The 18,902-nt window shown below is 45.7% G+C and overlaps 1 protein-coding gene across 3 annotated transcripts in view; it reads left to right on the forward strand.

Annotated features, from left to right (window-relative positions):
- The window catches only part of NELL1 (neural EGFL like 1), a gene marked incomplete at both ends in the record, with an annotated part of 883,126 nt that overhangs the window by 64,834 nt on the left and 799,390 nt on the right, over positions 1-18,902 (forward strand). For all 3 annotated transcript variants that reach the window (XM_082845633.1, XM_082845634.1, XM_082845635.1), the window contains one exon: positions 16,241-16,391. In XM_082845633.1, the coding sequence (XP_082701759.1) occupies positions 16,241-16,391 (151 nt within the window). The remainder of the gene's footprint in view (positions 1-16,240; positions 16,392-18,902) is intronic.

Raw genomic sequence — 18,902 nt, forward strand, 5'->3', positions numbered from 1 at the left:
TACCAGAGCCGCAGCATCTGTGGAGAAGCACCTGAGTGAGCCAGAAAGGGCCTGGGAAGGCAGGGGATGGAGGTTTTGTGTGGAGCCTGGGTGTATGTAGGGTGTGTGGTATTAGCACATGTTAGAGCCATGCCGGGGACAGGTTGCGATCCCAGATGCATGGAGGGTCAGCCAGGTCATCGCTGAGTGTGTGCACCAGCGAGGGAATGCAGACAGCGGGTGACGTCGTGCAGTGCCCTGTTATCCCCTCAATGTCACATTCACTGCATCTTGTAATCTGTGCCACCTTGGACTTGATGAAATGTGATGTGTAGGTTGGGAGAGCAGTGGAAGACACTGAAGGCTAAACTAACATGCTGGCGCTGCGCCTGGCCTGAGGCTGGTCACTTTATCACTTTGGACCTGGAGCCAGGACTCCGCACAGGACCCGGTTCTCAGCTGTGACTGCTTCTTACAATCACTTCGGATACTTAAACACCGGCTTCACCCCAGACTACTTTCCTGAGTCTCCGGGTGTGAGGTACCTTAAAGGAGAAGGCCCCCGTCTGCCTAGGCATTTATGAGCTGCAGGCATCAGTGGAAAGGAGAAACACAGGGTGACAGGTACTTAGGGCTTGGCAGAAGTTGCCCTGGCAATTGGCTTTTAACTCTATATTTCATGCATAAGCTAGCCACAGCATCCTCTTTGATATTTCCTTTAAATCGAAGATCTCACCATGATTAGAAAGCTGCCCGACCCACTAGTGTGTGCTGGGGACAGGGCAAGCTTGGGAGCACACCTTCCTGGACATCTGCTTTGTTTTTTAAAATTTTTAGTTTTGTTTTTTTAGTTGAAGTATAGTTGATCTATAATGTGTTAATTTCTACTGTACAGCAAAGAGATTTAGTTATACATATATATATATTCTTTTTTTTAATATTCTTTTCCATTATGGTTTCTCATAGGATATTGAATATAGTAATACACTAGGACCTTGTTGTTTATCCATTCCATATATAATACTTTGCATCTGCTAATCCCAACCTCTGACTCCATGTTTCCCCCAATCCCCTCCGCACTTGGCAACCACAAGTCTGTTTTCTATGCTGGACTTTTGCTTTGAATCTCGCTTTTTTCCATGTGTAACTTTGGAATCCGTTCCCTCTTTGAGTGACCGGCTGGAGCACAATCTTTTTTTTAGAGCCCTTATCTTAAAGGTGCCTCTAAAGCTCATTTATATATTAATCAATCAGCAAGCATTAACTGGGAGTCTGCTGTGCTGCCGTGTGCCAGCCACTGTGCTGGGTCCTGATTGCACAAGAGGAATGTGGAAGATGCTCTGCGCTTGGGGGCCCTTGGTCCAGGTGCAGGGATGAGAGAACCAGAAATATATCGTATTCATTCATTCAAAAATGTTTATTGCACACCCATGTGATGGGCACTGTTCTGGCTGTTAGAGATGTAGCGGAGAAAAGACAGAGTCTCTGGGTTCCTGAAACTTCAGTTCTGGCATTGATGGGGAATCACAGTGAACAAGTATACTCATAAACTAGTAACTATAGATAGCCATATAGACTATGAAGGAAATAAAACAGCAATACCGAGGAGAGAAAGAAGGAGAGGAGAGACTTTAGATAGATAGGATTATTGGGGAAGGCTTCCTTGCAGAGGAGGTATTTGATCTGATGCCTGAATGAAGAAGCCAGCCATGCAAAGATAATAGTATCATTCCTGATCACTTACATGATTAATGATGAACACTGTTTTAGATTCTTTATATTTGTTAACTAATTTCATCCTTAAAATAATAATAATAGTCCTAACAGGGAGATGGGTATTATGAGCTCCATTTTACAGAAAGGAAAACAGAGGCACAGGGAGGTTAAATCATGTGGCCAAGGTTAGGTCCAGTAAGTGGCAAAGCTGAGAATTGAATTCAGGCTGTTTTGCTCCAGAGCTGACATTTTTGGAAGAGCTGGTACAAAAACGCTTGGATCAAACAAGTTTAAGGGGCACAAAGATGGCCAGTGTGGGTGGAAGTACCCGAGGAGGTCGGAGAGTGCGGCCAGGGCCAAAGTAAAAGCTTGGTCTTTGTTTCAGCCCCAGCAGCAACACCAAGCCACGCAGGGTCTTTCAGGCCATTGTAAGGAATTAGGGTCTTATTTCAATTGTGCTGGTCAGTGTGGTAGGTTGAGAAATGACCCTCCCCCACCCAAAGATATTCTGTCCTAATCCCCAGAACCTGTGACTGTGTTACTTTACATGATTAAAAACAACTTCGAAGATGTGATTAAGTTAAGCATCTTTTGGTGGGGAGGTGAGCCTGCATTATCCAGGTGGGCCCAATGTAATCACAAGCGTCCTATAAGAGGGAAACAGGAAGTTCCGTCAGAGAGCGGGTGATGCAAAGATGGCGGCAGAGAGAGATTCTACGTTGCTACAAAGCTAAGTTGGAGGATTAGGAAGGGGACCTGAACCACGGAAAAGGCGAGGTAAATGGATTCTCCCAAAGAGCTTCTGGAGGGAGGGTGGTCCTGCCCGCATCTTAGTTTTGGTCCAGTGAAACCCATTTCAGCCTTCTGACCTCCAGAACCGTGGGATAAGAAGTTCGTGTTGTTTTAAGCCACTAAGTTTGCAGTGATTTGTTATAGCAGCAACAGGAAACTAATACAGGCACCTGTTTGAGGGTTTAAAATAAGGGGTTGACGGGATTGTTATGATGTGATTTAAGTATGAAAAAGATTTCCTTGATTCTCCAATTGCTACATGAGAGAGAGAGAGAGAGTCAGAGAGGAGCGGGGAGAGGAGAGGAGGGGGAAAGAAACAAGTGGAAGCAAGCTGGCAGTTGACAACTGCTGCAGTGTTACAGTCAAGAGGATGGAGGGTCTCGGTGGTGATGGAGGTGGAGCTCAGGGCTTGCTGATGCACGGATGTACCCTGAGACACCCTGACAGAGCAGGCAGATGAGGGCATGAAGGAGCCTCAAGATGGCTGGAGAGGTGGGAGGAAACCCAGAAGAATGCAGTGTCCAAAAGACAGAGTGCCTCAAAAAGGAGGGAGAGGACAACTGTTGGGAGGTTGCTGAGAGGTTAGTTAGGCCGAGGATAGAGAACTGACTACTGGATTTGGCAAGATGCAGAATGTAAGATGGGTCACAATGGGGGGTAGTGGTCAGTGTAGCTACAAATACTGGCTGGATGTCTCTGTCTAGACCGAGTCTGTCCTATTCACCATGGCCCAGAGCCTGCCACAGAGAACACGCCCCGAGAATATGTTTGAGCGAATGATTGAATTTTGGAGTGAAGGGGGAAAGCACGCTGAACTGGGGGCTCCAGAGCTTCACGGAGTTAGAGGAATTGGGTTGGGTCTCGCGAGATGGGCAGGTTTTGCATCGGCATGGAGAAGGTGGCTGGAACTCCAGGTGGGAGGAGAGTTGAGATCCCATGCCCGTGGAGCTCCTCACCTGTTTCGGGCACTGCCCCAGGCACCACACGTGTTCTGCATTCCCAGGGCTCACCTGGGGCCCGAGAGAGCTCGCCAGAGGGTCAGCGAACAACCACTCGCGGTGGCAGAGGTTCAGGTGGTTTGTGGCTGGAAAGAGTATCTGCAGGGACTTCCCCGGCGGTCCAGGGGTTAGGACGCTGCGCTCCCACTGCAGGGGGTGCGGGGTTTGATCCCTGGTCGGGCAGCTAAGATCCCACATGCAGTGGGGCACGGCCAAAAATTAAAAAAAAAAAAATCTTCTGGCTGAGTCAGATCATACCCAGGTAGAAAAGACTCCTTGGAAACCTACCGGGCACCCTTTGAGATGAATTAATCATAAAGACACTATTTAAAACACTGAAGGAGTAATTTACTGAAAACTGACTCAGTGTTGTTACCCTAGGACGTGCCAGAGCCAAATTATGTGCGGCAACAACGATCAAAGACCAGTTTTCCCCCAAACCGACATGTTCATTTCTTTACAAAAGCCTCAGTAAGTAGGGCTTGTAATTTGAGCCCTTGATTGTAGATCTTGTTTGGGAGGGTGGCCGTGGTAAATTGGTGGAGAAGGATCCAGTAGCCAGACGGCAATTGGCTTTGAATTCAGGCAAGCAGCATCTCCAACGGTTCATTTTAAGGGTGACATTAAAGATTGTATTCTCATCCTAGTAAACATTAAAGAGGTCAGTTTTCAAAGGAGCACAGCACGTCTGCCAGGATCCACACCCAGAGCCCCTTTCTGCACTCACCCCACATTTCCTGGAGCTTCTGTTCACAGCCTGGAGTTTCAGGTGTTCAGAAAGCTTTACTGACCCTCCTCAGCACAGGGTCTGAAAGGCCTGTAATGACACTTTCCGGGAGCCAGGAAGCACACCCAGCGAGCATTGCAGATAGATGAATAGTGCGGGAGACCTCCCCAGCAGTGACTCTGGAACTAATCAGCTAACAGGGCATGTAATTAGATTAACACATGTGATCTTAGAGCTGATGATCTACTTTTTAGGACAGTGGGAATAAAGGAGCTGAAAAGAAAGCATTCCACTGAGGAGTTCCAAATTATTACCCCTTCGGAAATATTCAGGGCACTTGAAATAATAGAGCGGAGAACCTTCTCCAGTGGCCATGCCAGCAAGTATGGGCCCTGACAGGTGGTCAGTCTCAGGCTGGGGGTAGGGTGGTGCTGAGCCGAGAGGGTAACTCATTCATCACTTAGTTCTTGCTGTGTTACCTGGGACCGATGCTGCTTTATGATTTCTCTCTGTCGTGGAAAGGATTTCTTTTTCCCTCCTTTGCATAGCATAGTGAGACATTCCCATATTACTTTCTTGGCGTGTATAGTGACCAGGCCTGCCCTAACCTAATAGGCCAATTACTTCTGGAAGGACCTCCTGTAGCTTTCCTCTTTTTCCTTCAGCTTACTTGGAGAGAAAGAAATCGCACATTTGAGGTTTGCCAAGCTGCCTCCCTCTCCCCGGCTACAGACTTCTGCCATGCAGAGTCCCTACCCCCTCCACTCTGGAGTCATACCCCTCACCTCTGACCACTGGGACCCCAATAAAGCAGATTTTACCTCTGACCCTCCTCTCATTCCTTCTCATTCATTCTTTCACCTCTGTCTGAGCTAATGCTACCCTGTTGGTCCCCAAGTGCTAAATTTGTGCAGTTTCTGGGGTGAAATCTCCGAGGCCACCAACATTGTTTCTCACTTGGGCTCCTGACGGCTTGCTAATTAATATGATTTTGGTCGTTGCAGCCTGTGTTGAAGTTGGACCACTTTCCCAGAGGTGGGAAGTCAGACACTCTTCCACAAAACCAAGTAAATCACTTGTATGTGAGGGGGAAGACCCTCAGATACATCAGGAGCATCTTCCTGTGGTTTGGCATCTAGCTTTGCGGGCTGTGGGCTTTTAAGAGCACTCCCTGGCCTCGTGAACAGGGGTGCTTGGATTCCTGATAGAAAAGTTATGTGATTAAGATACCTCAAGTAAAACACATGCTTAGAGCTCTTTGCCTGTCACCATGAGGAGATGCCAGCTCTGTTGCGAAAGCTGGGAAAAGAAAGCGCTGTTTTCCATCAGGCGGAATACAGGCTTATCTGGAAGAGTGTCGCTTTCTGCTTGTAGATGCCACAACTATCTCTTTGCCCACAGAGCCACGGGAGCTTGCCTTTGAAACATTAGCTGTTCATCCTCGTAATTGCACCATCCTTTAATTTAGTGAAAACCCATTAAACCGAAACAATAATTAAAATGAGACATCATCTCTGTAGGAGGTTTGCATATTAAAATCACTGCATTTCAATGCCGGCAGATTTTTATTCTTGAACAGTGTTTGAAGCAACATGTAAAAATGATTTATAATGAATAATCATAAACTAGAGAGCTTGGCCGTTGAACATGATGCCTCACTGTTCACTATTGAATTTGAGTAGATGTGGCATGGTCAAGGCCAGTACAGCATTGAAAATGTCTCTCTTAAGCCTGAGAATTAGGCCTGTGCACAAAAGGGAAGTAATTATAATTAGGTTAGCCCACTGCTCCAAACTTTTCAAACAGGCTAGAGAGTGCACGTTCAATATATGGGGAGGTTTAGGGTTTTGGAGGAGCAATGCCCCTTAGATAGGGGAGACCTGGCATTGGAGTGCAGTGGAGAAGTTTAAAGATTCTTCCTTGTTTGGGGATTAGGGAAGTCGTACAGAAATATACAGAAAGAGCTGGGAAGCTGGAGTCAGAAGACACATCTCTACTTGCTGGAGGTAGGATCTTGGGTGAGTCACTTGTACACACCAGAGATTCCTTATCTTTAGAGGGAGGTTATTAATGCCTACCTAATGGGTTATTATGAATATGGAATGTGGTCATGTGTGAACCCATTGGCAAATGTTAAAGCTCAGACTTCCAGTGTGTAGATTTCTGAGCCACCTTTGCCAAGCGTCTCAGAAATGCTGTCCTAAAGAGGCCAGGGAAGGGGAAATACTTCTGGAGCACAAGCTATACGGTAGGCACACTCCATGTATTCATCACTCCTTACTGAGCCCTGCCACGTGGGTGGTATTACCACTGTGTTGACACATGGGGCAACTCAAGGATGAAGGAAGGAAGCTGAGTTACCCAACCTCTCACAGAGGCTACATGGTGGAGCTGGCATTCAAACACCAGTTGGGCTGAGATGGGTGAACAGGGCAGAGGCAGTGGTGCGCCGTGGTTGGCAGTACACAGATCTGAGTTTGAAATCCAGTGACGATACTTTTAACTTTCTTAACGATACTTAACTCTTAACGATACTTAACGATACTTAACTCTTAACTTAGAAAGTTAAGAAACTTTCTAAGTTTCTTAACTCTTTGTACCTCATTTATAAGATGGAGACAGCAATGCTGACATCCCTGGGCTGCTGTGAGGATTAAATTAGGAAGTGTATTTAAAGTCCTTAGCTCACCATCTAGCACACAGCAAAAATTCAGAGATGTTTGGATGTCGGTCGGCTGGCTGGACCTAGCTTGGAGTACCTGGGAGCTCAATAGACTCTGCCCGCTTTTTAGTTTAAGAGAAGAGAGAACTGGCCACTCGTGCCTCCAGCCATGGCTGGCAACCCCTGGTCACCTGCCCGTTGCCCTCCTGCTGGGCCACAGCCATAATCCGCCACAGCCCCAAGGCTCTCCTGGCAGGGTGGTGGCTGGCATAGCTTGGTACACCCCATCCTGCAGGACTCAGGGCCTGCCCCAGCTGTGTTTCAGATAAACAGTTGGCCTGTTCTTCCTGTGTGGCAGGCACTGTTTTAAGAGATTAATGTGTGTGAATCTTATACTATCTCTATGAGACAGATGCAGTTTTATTCCCATTTTACAGACAAGGAAGCTGAGGCACAGAGAGGTTAATGAGTCCATGGTCACACAACTAGTAAGTGGTGAAGCTGGAATATGAGCCAGTCAGGCTCCAGAGTCTGAGCGCTTAACCGCTGCCCCGCACGGTCCCTTATCGGGAGGATCAGGTCTCTGAGGGGGAGCTCTCTGGTCCTGCTCCAGGTTATTTCCAGCCATGTGTTGCCTCCTGAGCATACTAACTTTTCTTTTGCCTCTGAACTGAACAGCTGAACAGTTCCCATTCATTTATGTTTGTGTCTTTTTTTCTTTGGCAGTATGCGGGCCTCTCACTGTTGTGGCCTCTCCCGTTGCGGAGCACAGGCTCCGGACGCGCAGGCTCAGCGGCCATGGCTCACGGGCCCAGCCGCTCCGCGGCATGTGGGATCTTCCCGGACCGGGGCACGAACCCGTGTCCCCTGCATCAGCAGGCGGACTCTCAACCACTGCGCCACCAGGGAAGCCCCATACGTTTGTGTCTTTATTACTAGATGCTTAGCCCCTGGCAGATAAAAGATGTGTTTTCGTCAGTTTTGTGTCCATAGTGCCTGGTTCAGAAGAGTGCTCGATAAAGGTTTTAAAGGTGAAGAATTAATGAGCTAATGATCGGATGGATGAGTGAGCAGTTTGCAGAGGGCCGGGACCAGGACTGTCCTCATGTCTTTTGTAGCAACCCAGAGAGCGTCCCGTGCTGGGAACAATGTTCTTGCCTGTGCTTGACAAACTTCTGTGCAACTTCATCCACCATGTGGTGGGCATACCTGTGCGTCCTCAGACTCTTGACCATGAGTGTGGATTAAAATGACACCTGACTTGACTGTCAGTTATTACCAAAATACACCTCAGTCCCATTCATTAGCCTGAGCTGTCATGAGCTGAGGGTCTCAGCTTATGAGAAATGCCCCAGCAGGCCATTCGGGGAGCTGACCAGTCCTCTGCTTTAAGGAGGGGAGTGTTATTCCATGGGAAGCCAGACCTGGTTGAGCTTGGCTGGAGGGAGAGGAGGGGGGATCTCACTAATTTAAAGAGACACGGTTTCATGATTGAAAGCTGGGTGGTTTATGCTTATTTTCTTCTTTTGTAGGATGCCCTCTTTGCTTCTCCCCTGTTTCTATAACAAAACGGATTGTTTTTTCCTTACAATAATTCTGGAAATAATACAATCTAGAAAATTGATATGTGTGGAAAGGAGAAAAATGTCACCCAGATTAGCGCCCAATGCTAACATTTTGATTGAAGGCCATCATATCTTTCTGCTATGCATCACTAAATACATTTTTTATATACTTGGTATGACATTCTACATAAAATTGTGTCCCTGTTTGACATTATTGCCTAGGAATTTCCTGTGTTATTCTAATACCTTTGATATTATGTTATCCTACGTAATTTTCCATTATATACAGTCTAATTTACAGTCATTCCCTGGATAGCTTTTTTGCTATATGATGCAGTCTTCCTCTCCTCCCTGCCCCAGTTTTAATGAGATATAATTGGCATGAAACATTGTATTAAAGTGTACAGCTTAATGATTTGATATATGTATACTGCAAAATGATTACCTCAGTAAGTTTAGTTAACATCCATCTCCTCATATAATTAGAAATTTTTTTCTTGCGATGAGGACTTTTAAGATCTCTTAGCAACTTTTAAAAAAAATGTATTTATTTATTTTTGGCTGCGTTGGGTCTTTGTTGCTGTGTGCTGACTTCCTCTAGTTGCGGCGAGCGGGGGCTACTCTTCGTCGCGGTGTGTGGGCTTCTCATTGTGGTGGCTTCTCTTGTTGCGGAGCACGGGCTCAGTAGTTGTGGCTCCTGGGCTCTAGAGCGCAGGCTCAGTAGTTGTGGCACATGGGCTTAGTTGCTCCGCGGCATGTGGGATCTTCCCGGACCAGGGATCGAACCCATGCCCCCTGCATTGGCAGGCAGACTCTTAACCACTGCGCCACCAGGGAAGTCCCTTAGCAACTTTCAAGTAGCCAATATGGTATTGTTAACTACAGTCACCATGTTCTACATTACATCCCTAGAACTTATTCATCTTATAACTGCAAGTTTGTAGCTTATACAATGCAGTCTTTTTATTAAAAAAAATCTTTATCAGCCTTTTTTGTTGTTGTTGTTCTCCTGTCCTGTGATTCAGATAGAGCTGGCATCCATGCTTTACCCCTATCTTTATTATGAGGCATCCAACTGAGATGGGGGTGGAGGGATGAGGGTTAGGGGGGAGACTTGACCACTGGTAGGTTATGGTGCCAGTGTAGGGGGACAGCCTGAAGAGAAGGAGTGATCAGTTTGCTAACTTCTTAGTGACAAGGGGATGCATTGATATTCCTTACCAGTATATGTATATATATATATAATATATACACACACACATATATATATATTTTTTTGAAGTTCTGAATTCTATTTTTTAATGGTTGGCTTTGTTCATCACTGAATTTTTTATTTATTTTTTTTACATCTTTATTGGAGTATAATTGCTTTACAATGGTGTGTTAGTTTCTGCTTTATAACAAAGTGAATCAGTTATACATATACATATGTTCCCATATTCCCTCCCTCTTGCGTCTCCCTCCCTCCCACCCTCCCTATCCCACCCCTCCAGGTGGTCACAAAGCACCGAGCTGATCTCCCTGTGCTATGTGGCTGCTTCCCACTAGCTATCTATTTTACGTTTGGTAGTGTATATATGTCCATGCCACTCTCTCATTTTGTCACAGCTTACCCTTCCCCCTCCTCATATCCTCAAGTCCATTCTCTAGTAGGTCTGTGTCTTTATTTCTGTCTTACCCCTAGGTTCTTCATGACATTTTTTTTCTTAAATTCCATATATATGTGTTAGCATACGGTATTTGTCTTTCTCTTTCTGACTTACTTCACTCTGTGTGATAGACTCTAGGTCCACCCACCTCACTACAAATAACTCAATTTCGTTTCTTTTTATGGCTGAGTAATATTCCATTGTATATATGTACCACATCTTCTTTATCCATTCATCTGTCGATGGACACTTAGGTTGTTTCCATCTCCTGGCTATTGTAAATAGAGCTGCAATGAACATTGTGGTACATGACTCTTTTTGAATTATGGTTTTCTCAGGGTATATGCCCAGTAGTGGGATTGCTGGGTCATATGGTAGTTCTGTTTGTAGTTTTTTAAGGAACCTCCATACTGTTCTCCATAGTGGCTGTACCAATTCACATTCCCACCAGCAGTGCAAGAGGGTTCCCTTTTCTCCACACCCTCTCCAGCATTTGTTTCTAGATTTTTTGATGATGACCATTCTGACTCCTTACCAGTATTTTAAAATATTTATAAGAAGAGCTTAGCTCCTCCACCATGATGATCTAATTAGTAAAATTATGGGGCCTCCTGAATCTCTTTTTGAGTCATGTAGTAATTATAAAAATGATTAATACCATGTGTCACAGGGTTCCTTGGGTTTAGTCCCCAAATAGAGGAGTTAAGGATGCTTAGCTGGCTCTACCCTTAGGTGGCTCATTATGTTAATGTACTTTTTCTCAGCAGGTTGGGGTTATAGTTGAGTGTCTTTGGTAAACCTCGTCCGTTGTGTTCCAGGCTTTGGAATCAAGAAATATTATTAATGCAGCAAACATTTTTTGAGGTTCTACCATGTGCTAGGCAACATGCTGAGTGTATCTATTGATAAATCATTCCCCGTGGAATGTAGTCCAGTAGGCATGATAGCCATTAATGAAGGTATGACACACAATAAAGTGATTAGACACATAAAGACTTGATATTTACAAGAAGAACAGTGAAGACAACATAGGGAATTCGAGCTGGTCTGGGATGGTCAGGGAAAGCGGGCCTGAAGGAGTAACGATTAAGCTGGTATCCACGGAAGAGAGAAAGAAGAGAGGTCACTGAAGATGAGAATATACCAAGGTGGGAAGGAACATGGCCCTGGGAAGAAGAGGCAGGAGGCTTGTGTGGCTGGAGTGCAGGATGAAGCAGGTGGGAGAGAGGAAAGACAGGCGAATGAAAACGTAAGCAGGGTGCCAGGCGAATGCTATGGAGTGTCCTGATCACCTCTGCTGGGGCAAGACTCAGTTTTATCTCCAGTCATGTTGTGTGACCTTGGGCAAGCCATAAAACTTATGTGTCTCAGTTTCTTTACCTGTAAAATGGGGGATTGTTATTTAGCTCAGGGGTTGTACGAATAGATTGTTCATAAATATTTCCCGAGTGGATACAGTGTCGGGCACTGGGTGTATGATGGTTTGTCCCTTTTCCACAGGCACCAAGCCCTGAGGTCCTACATATTGGCGAACAGTAGACACAGCACAGTGAAGAGTGTAGCATATGGGACCAGCCTGCCAGGTTGGGATCTCAGAACATGGACTCCTAGCCCAGTGTCTTTTAGAAAGTCATTTAAATTCTGTAAACCTTAGTTTTCTCATATGTAAAGTATGAAAAATAATAATGGTTACTCCTAAGATTATTGTAATTAGATGATATGCGCAAAGCAGTTAACCCTGCGCTTGGCACCATCGTAAGCCATACACGTGTTTGCTTTTTATCATTCAGGCTCCTGGAGCTAATGGAGGTTTAATGGGATATTATCGTGAACTTGTTCATGGAGATAGAAATCCCTTACACATTAAGTGGGAGTCTTCTGGTGTCCCTACTACTTTCTGCTTGTGATTTCTGCTGCTTTGAAAGTGCTTGGATCAATAACATCTGAAGTTCTCAAAGAAGGGCCCCAGGACCTAACAGTGGGACATGTGCCTCTCTCCACACAGTAGGAATTGCCCTGTGGACAGTTGGCAGTTCTGAAATGGCAAATTTCCTCTCTACTTAGAAATGAAAAGCCAACTGTCCTTTCAAATTAGCAAGTGTCGCTTTATCTTTCGGGGCCAATCTTAACCACAAGCTTATGTGGGACTCAGGCTAGAAGGAGGTGCTATGTCTATTATCAAGGTTCTGCCACGTGTCGAGGTTCTTAGTGTACACATGCTGTGATTACGGAGACGTCGCCTGAGTTCACCATCACTCAAGACTGAGGCAAGCTGCCCTGGTGTGTTTGTTTCGTCCTGTTTCTGGCTGCTGCTGTCTTTGCTCTCTCAACTCACCAATCAGTGGAGAGTTCCCTCCAATGTTAGGTTGAGTAGATGCTCTCCTGCTGGACTTTTAGTGACAGAGGCTTGCAGAGAAAGAAGAACGCCAGGATAATGGAAAACACCTGGGTGTTCATAGCCTCACAGCGATCCTGCAAGGAATGCCCTCTTCTCTCTACTTCTCCTGTCTAGTAAATGCTTATTCATTTCTTTTGACTCAGGCTCAAAGTTACGTCCTGTATGATGTCATCCCTAGCCTCCCCGGGTCCCTTCCTTCCTTCCTTTTATGCATTGCCCTACTCTGTTTTCACCAAGTAACTGTCTTGCTTATGTAGCTGTCCTGGATGCCAGAAACGGTTTTTACCTTTTTGCTGATACCTGACACAGCGTTAACACAGGTATATGTTTGTTGACATTGAAAATCACCACCCTCCTCACCCTGTAAGTCAGGGAAAATGGAAATGAAGTTTCTTCTACATTAGGCAGAGAAGAGCTTGTGAACACCCTCGTTTAATTTCTCTCCTCCGTTCTTCAGCCTCCTTCCTTCACCTAACACGTTTTTACTGATGCTTCCTCATCACATTAGCATTTTTAGTGTTTCTTGAAAATTGACTAGGTAGAGCTGTTTCATCCTAGTGGAGAAAGAAAGGAAATAAGGTAAGGAACATGAAACAAGATTATGGTAAGCGATACAAGGAAATAGTTGATCACAATACATATATTGTGATAAGTGGTCTGAAGGAAGTCACCAAAGTGGCATTTTAGACATTAATGGGGGCCCCGTTGGAGGGAGTGGCCAGGAGGTTGCATTTGCAGTGAGAGCTGGGGGAGAAGGGAGAGGTAGGCAAGAGGCATCTGTGTGTGACCGTGTGGGCCATGCGCAAGAGCCTGATTTTATCCTGGGAGCGATGGGAAGCCACTGGAGGGTTTTAGGCAAGAGATGGAAATGATCCTGATTTCTGCCTTAAGAAGGGCACTTGGGCTGCTGTGTGGAGGATGGAGAAGGGAAGGTAACACGGAGACCAGTGAGGATGCAGTTGGAGAGATGATGGCAGCTTGGACAAGAGTTTGAAGAGTACAGCTGGGAAGAAATGGACAGATGCCAGACATGGGAGCCCTCATGACACGCTCTCGGATTGAATACGGAGCGTGTAGGAAAAGAAAAAATTGAGGACAATTTCTAGTTTTTTGGCCTGAGGAAGTGGGTGGTTCCATTTACTAAGACTGGGAACTCTAGGAGATAAGAGAGGGTTGGGGGAGAGAACAAGAGCTCAGTAGGCGAATACAACTTGGTGTTAGATATTCAGATACTGAATATGGAGATATTCAGAAGGACACTGCATATATGAGTCTGTTACTTAAGGGAGAGGTTGAGGTTGCAGATATAAGTTTGGGGGTCATTGGCCATCTGGCTTGATGATATTCCCCCAGGGAGAATTGAATGAGAGGTGAGGCTACCCGTAACTGATGTGATATTAACTCCCCTAGTAGGCATTGCTGATCAGTCATGGCCCTCTTTGCATCGGGCCTAAGCTTCAGAATCCTCTAATGAGCTCCCTGGGCAGCCACCGACAATCAGTTGATTCCTAATTGATGGGTAAAGTAGGAAGTAGCAAACAGGAAAAAAAAAGTAAACGACAAAGTTAATCTCAAGAACCAAGTGTCTTTTTTCTGGCACCAAATTCTAGGTGAAATATGTTATGAGGCTCTTTGCCCAGTAGTAGTAATAATAAAAATAACATTAACAAACATTGGCTAATGATCTCTAGTTTACAAAGTGATTTGTTCCTACGTTTAATTGGTTTTGAATATCATCCTGGAGGGTCTTCGGCTAGGATTCTGTAGAAGGCATAAAAGCATTCCCTAAGTGGCTGTCTCTCATCTCAGCCCTGAACAGAAGCTGACAGCATGCCGCTTAGTAGTAAAGTAGTGAAAGCCTTTCTTCGGGCAGAAAGGCAAATGTCATTGAGGTAGGTTTTCTTTGGGTACAGTGTTCTTGGGTTGGGTCCCTCCTTGGAAGAGGACCAACCTTGCTTCCCACTGTGCATAGCCTAGACTTGAACAGCTGCAAGACTGGTGTTCTGTGCTGCAGACTTGAAACAGCAATGTATAGAGTTATAGGAGATAAAGCTGGGGAGGCCCTGAGAAATCGCCTAGTCCAAGCCCCTCATTTTGCAGATGAGAAGACTGAGGCCTGAGGTCAAGAATTCAAGGATTTCTTTTTGTTAAAAACCACTCTTCAGGATGAGGTTCTTCAAGGTCCGAATACAAGTCTGTGATGTTGCTTGGGCCATGCAGCCTTTGCAGTTCTATGTTTTTCTTTAAAAATTTTTTTAATACAATTTTTAAAGGTTACTTTCCATTTACAGTTATTACAAAATATTGGCTATAGTCTCTGTGTTGTACAATCCATCCTTGAGCCTGTCTTACGCTCAATAGCTTGTACCTCCCACTGCCCCACCCCTGTGTACTCCCCACTTGTAACCACTAGTTTGTTCTCTGTATCTGTGAGTCTGCTTCTTTTTGGTTATATTCACTAGTTTGTTGTTTCTTTTAGATTCCACATGTAAGTGATATCATGCAATATTTGTCTTTGTCTGACTTATTTTAATTTAGCATAATGCCCTGCAAGTCCATCTATGTTGCGGCAAATGGCAATATTTCATTCTTTTTTATGGCTGAGTAGGATTCCATGGTATATATATATATACCACAGCTTCTTTATCCATTCATCTGTTAATGGACACTTAGGTTGTTTCCGTATCTTGGCTATTGTAAATAATGCAGTTCTATGTTTTTCAAAGCTTCCTCGGGCAGTCCTGGAGAAATACCCAAGTAGTTACCATACCATCAGAGGACGTGGTCAGGGCATGAGAGAAGGCCACCAAACACGTCTTTGGTGTTCATTTGTCATCCTCTGAATAGTTTAATTCAGCTCCCTTGGTGCCCACTTTCTGCTGCCAGAAAGTATAGTGTAAAATAGTGATGTAATGCCCAGTTTATCATGACAAGGGTGAGCCTGAAATGAGGGATGTCTCTCGTTATGCGGATGTTGCAGAAAGAAAGATTTCTGTCCAGTAGCAGGATTAGCTGGACTCGCACACCTCTAGGCCTGCTGAATGGGCCTCAACCTTAATAAACATTTCACGAGGACAGTCATCCGCTGCATGTTTACAGAGGAATTCCAGGCGCGCTGATGGATCATGGGCATGCCTTGTATTTATCCTTTAAGCAAAAGCAGAGTTGCCTGGCATTATGAGCTCTAGTAAATCTCTTTTGGGTACAAGGCAAGGACGGGTTTCCCTAGATGCATTGTGGAGAGAAAGAAGCTGAGGCCACGGGAAAAGGGAAATTAGAGACTGCTGAGTGGCCCTGGATCCTGGGGATTCTGGATCCCAGGATTCTCTGAATTTTGGACCCCATTTATCAGACTGCCTCTCACCTTATTTTCAGCAGCTTAATCTGTTTGCAGCAGGCCAGATTGCTCCGTGTCCCATCACAGTTCCTGTCAGAAAATCACCGGCTGGCCAATTGTGAACTTGTCAAAGTGACAAGCGGGCACGGTGGCTGAGACGGCATGTCCAGGCTTTGCCTTGAATGCGCGCAGCCGTGTGGAGTGGTGGGTGGCGCCTGAAAACGGAAAACTACTGACGAGGGGAAAAGGGAGAATGTACCGTGGACCCTCTGGACAAGGCATTTTTAACTGTGCATCTTTTCTCCTTTTCCTTCTCATATTCCCTCTCCTCTTTTCCCGTCTGCATTCCTCCTTTCCTTCCTCTTCTCCTCCTCCATTTCCTCTTCTTTCTCCCTTCTGTTCCTTCTTGACTCCTAGATATAGAAAGGGAGATCCACGCAGCCCCTCATGTGAGTGACAAATTAATTCAGCTGTTCCGGAATAAGAGCGAATTCACCTTTCTGGCCACTGTACAGCAGAAGCCATCCAGTTCAGGAGTGATACTGTCCATTCGAGAACTGGAACGCAGGTAAGAAAGAGTTTTCTACTTCTCAAAAATATCTACCTAGCGTTCATGGGCTGTACAAAATGCCTTGGAATTCAGAGGGTGGAGCTCCAGAAAAATGTTCGGCTTGCTGAAGCCTCGTGACTGTTGAACACATTCATGGACTTACTTTGCCTTAAGATGTCTTTCTCACCTATTTTCTATCTCCTGGTAGACTTTGCTCATATAAAACCACATGCTATCCATCAGATTTAGGCCATCAAGCAAGTTACATTTACCAAGAACCTCCAGTAAGCCTTCATTGTGTTTATTTTATGCAGGAACTGTGCTTGACGCTGGGAACATTAAGGTGAATAATACAGAGTGTTTAGTCTAAGGATCACATCACACAAGCTAGTAGGGAATATGGACAAATGAATGTCACGAAGAATTGTAGATGCAGTGCTGGAAGCTTGTGTTTAGGGAATAAAGGTAGTAGGCAATTCTGCTAAGCTTTGTAGTAAGCCAGGAAAGGGTTCAGAGGAGATGATGACTGTATAAGGAAATCAAGTGAGTAGATATTTGACAGGCTGAATGGGAAGGAGTAAGGAATAGGAAGAAAAACATTCACGGAAGAGGTTGTGATGATTTGGGGAAGGAACGCGTAAGTGGGTAAGTAGATGACACGAAGTGTGTGGGGCAGGGGCTGAGGTGTTTGAGGCAGGCAGAGATAGGTGGTATCATAGAGGCAGGCGGAAACGAGATCATTCCAAAGCTCTGATGCTGTGTTGAAAAACTTGGACTAAAGTCCCCGTAGATGATGGGAAACTACATAATGGTTTTAAGTTTGAGAAAGGTCACTCTATTCGGGAGTTTAAAGTAATGATTATTAGATAATCTAAGACAAGGGTATAAGGTCCTTTCTGGGATATACTGGTGAGCTGTGGCAAAGCAGAGGGTGAGGGGAAAGACTGTGTCCACGAACCTCCATTCCCTGAGAGCCCCTCTGTTGGCCCCTGTAAGCGTGCTGGAAGCCTTCTCCCCAGACCAAAGCTCCTGGACAAGCAAACAGATCTCTTTCTCAGAGAGACTGGCGGTATTTCAGTCTGCTGTCTGTGTAGTGCCCTGGGGGTGACAGCCTGCCAAGGACTGTCTCTTCGACTGTTTTGGTCCCATGGGACCCAGGAGCTGGGCTCCAGAGCCAGGGAATCAAGGGTGTCCCTTGGGTGGCACCTCTAAAAACCAGGGCACCGGATGGTATAAGAGCTCCCTTCTGGGAGATACTGACCCTCTGGAGTTTGCAGAGGGAGGATGTCACGGCTGCCAGTCTTCCTTCTGGAGAGGGTTCCAGCAGGCTCCTGGATGTGTGTGTTAGATTAGATGCCTGCCCCTCAGGCCAATGCATTATTATAAGCAAATGAGCCTCTTTCACGTGAAGTCTGGGCGCCAGAGGCTTCCTCTGATCTGGGCCCCGAGCTGGGTGAGTCCCAGTGTGTGAGCTCTTTTCTCAGGTCATTACAGTCTTGTGGACACGAGCCTCTTTGGTTTTCGCAGCTAGACGTTGTGGAGGATTGTCTCTTAGGTGCAGGTGTTAAGAGGTGGGGTGCCTGATGTGGGGTTCAAACTCTTTGCTTCTTAAGGAGAAGCTTTGGGTTTTAAGTTCCCTACTGACTCTGGGTCTCTGAACTGGGACTGGGGTTTACAGTGAGATTATATCTCACCCTATCCTATCTGCTTCGATGCAGTTTTTTTTTTTTTTCCCCTCATTTGTCCCATGTGCTTAGCCAGCCTTTAGGTTTGTTCCAGAGGAAAATGTTCCATAGGTAGCTGTAGACTTAGTGTGGAGGACGAGGTGCACTCGGGATCTACCTGTGTCACCATCCTGAACTGGAACCTCCCAGCCAATTTTATTTTTATTTATTTATTTTTGGCCGGGTTGGGTCTTCGTTGCTGCGCGCAGGCTTTTCTCTAGTTGCAGTGAGCAGGGGCTACTCTTCGTTGTGGTGCGGTGGCTTCTCTTGTTGTGGAGCACGGGCTCTAAGTGCACGGGCTTCAGTAGTTGCGGCACATGGGCTCAGTAGTTGCGGCATGCAGGTTCAGTAGTTGTGGCACACGGGCTTAGTTGCTCTGTGACGTGTGGGATCTTCCTGGACCAGGGATCGAACCTGTGTTCCTTCATTGGCAGGCAGATTCTTAACCACTGCACCACCAGGGGAGTCTCCCAGCCAATTTTAATTGAATACCAATTTTACATTAATCCATTGGAAATACCGATGAAGCACCTACTCTGTTCTAAGTGCTATGCCAGTTTTTGTGGGGAAGTGAAAGAAACAAAATCTAACAGAGTTTGGCAATGTGGGAAGCAAGGCATGACCACGTAAAAAAACTAAAGAATAAAAAAGAGCTATTAATAGAGAAGTAATAGACTGGAGTTACTAGGCAGTGTGTAGCTAACTTCAAAATTATGTGGCTCCCCAAACTTACCCCTGTACCCCTCCCTCCCCCCACCCCGGGGTGGACAGCAGTGGCAGAACGCTGGCCCCCCACAAGCCCACA

Source organism: Leucopleurus acutus (genome assembly GCF_964270905.1).
Source record: "Leucopleurus acutus genome assembly, chromosome: 8".
Taxonomy (NCBI): Eukaryota; Metazoa; Chordata; class Mammalia; order Artiodactyla; family Delphinidae; genus Leucopleurus; species Leucopleurus acutus.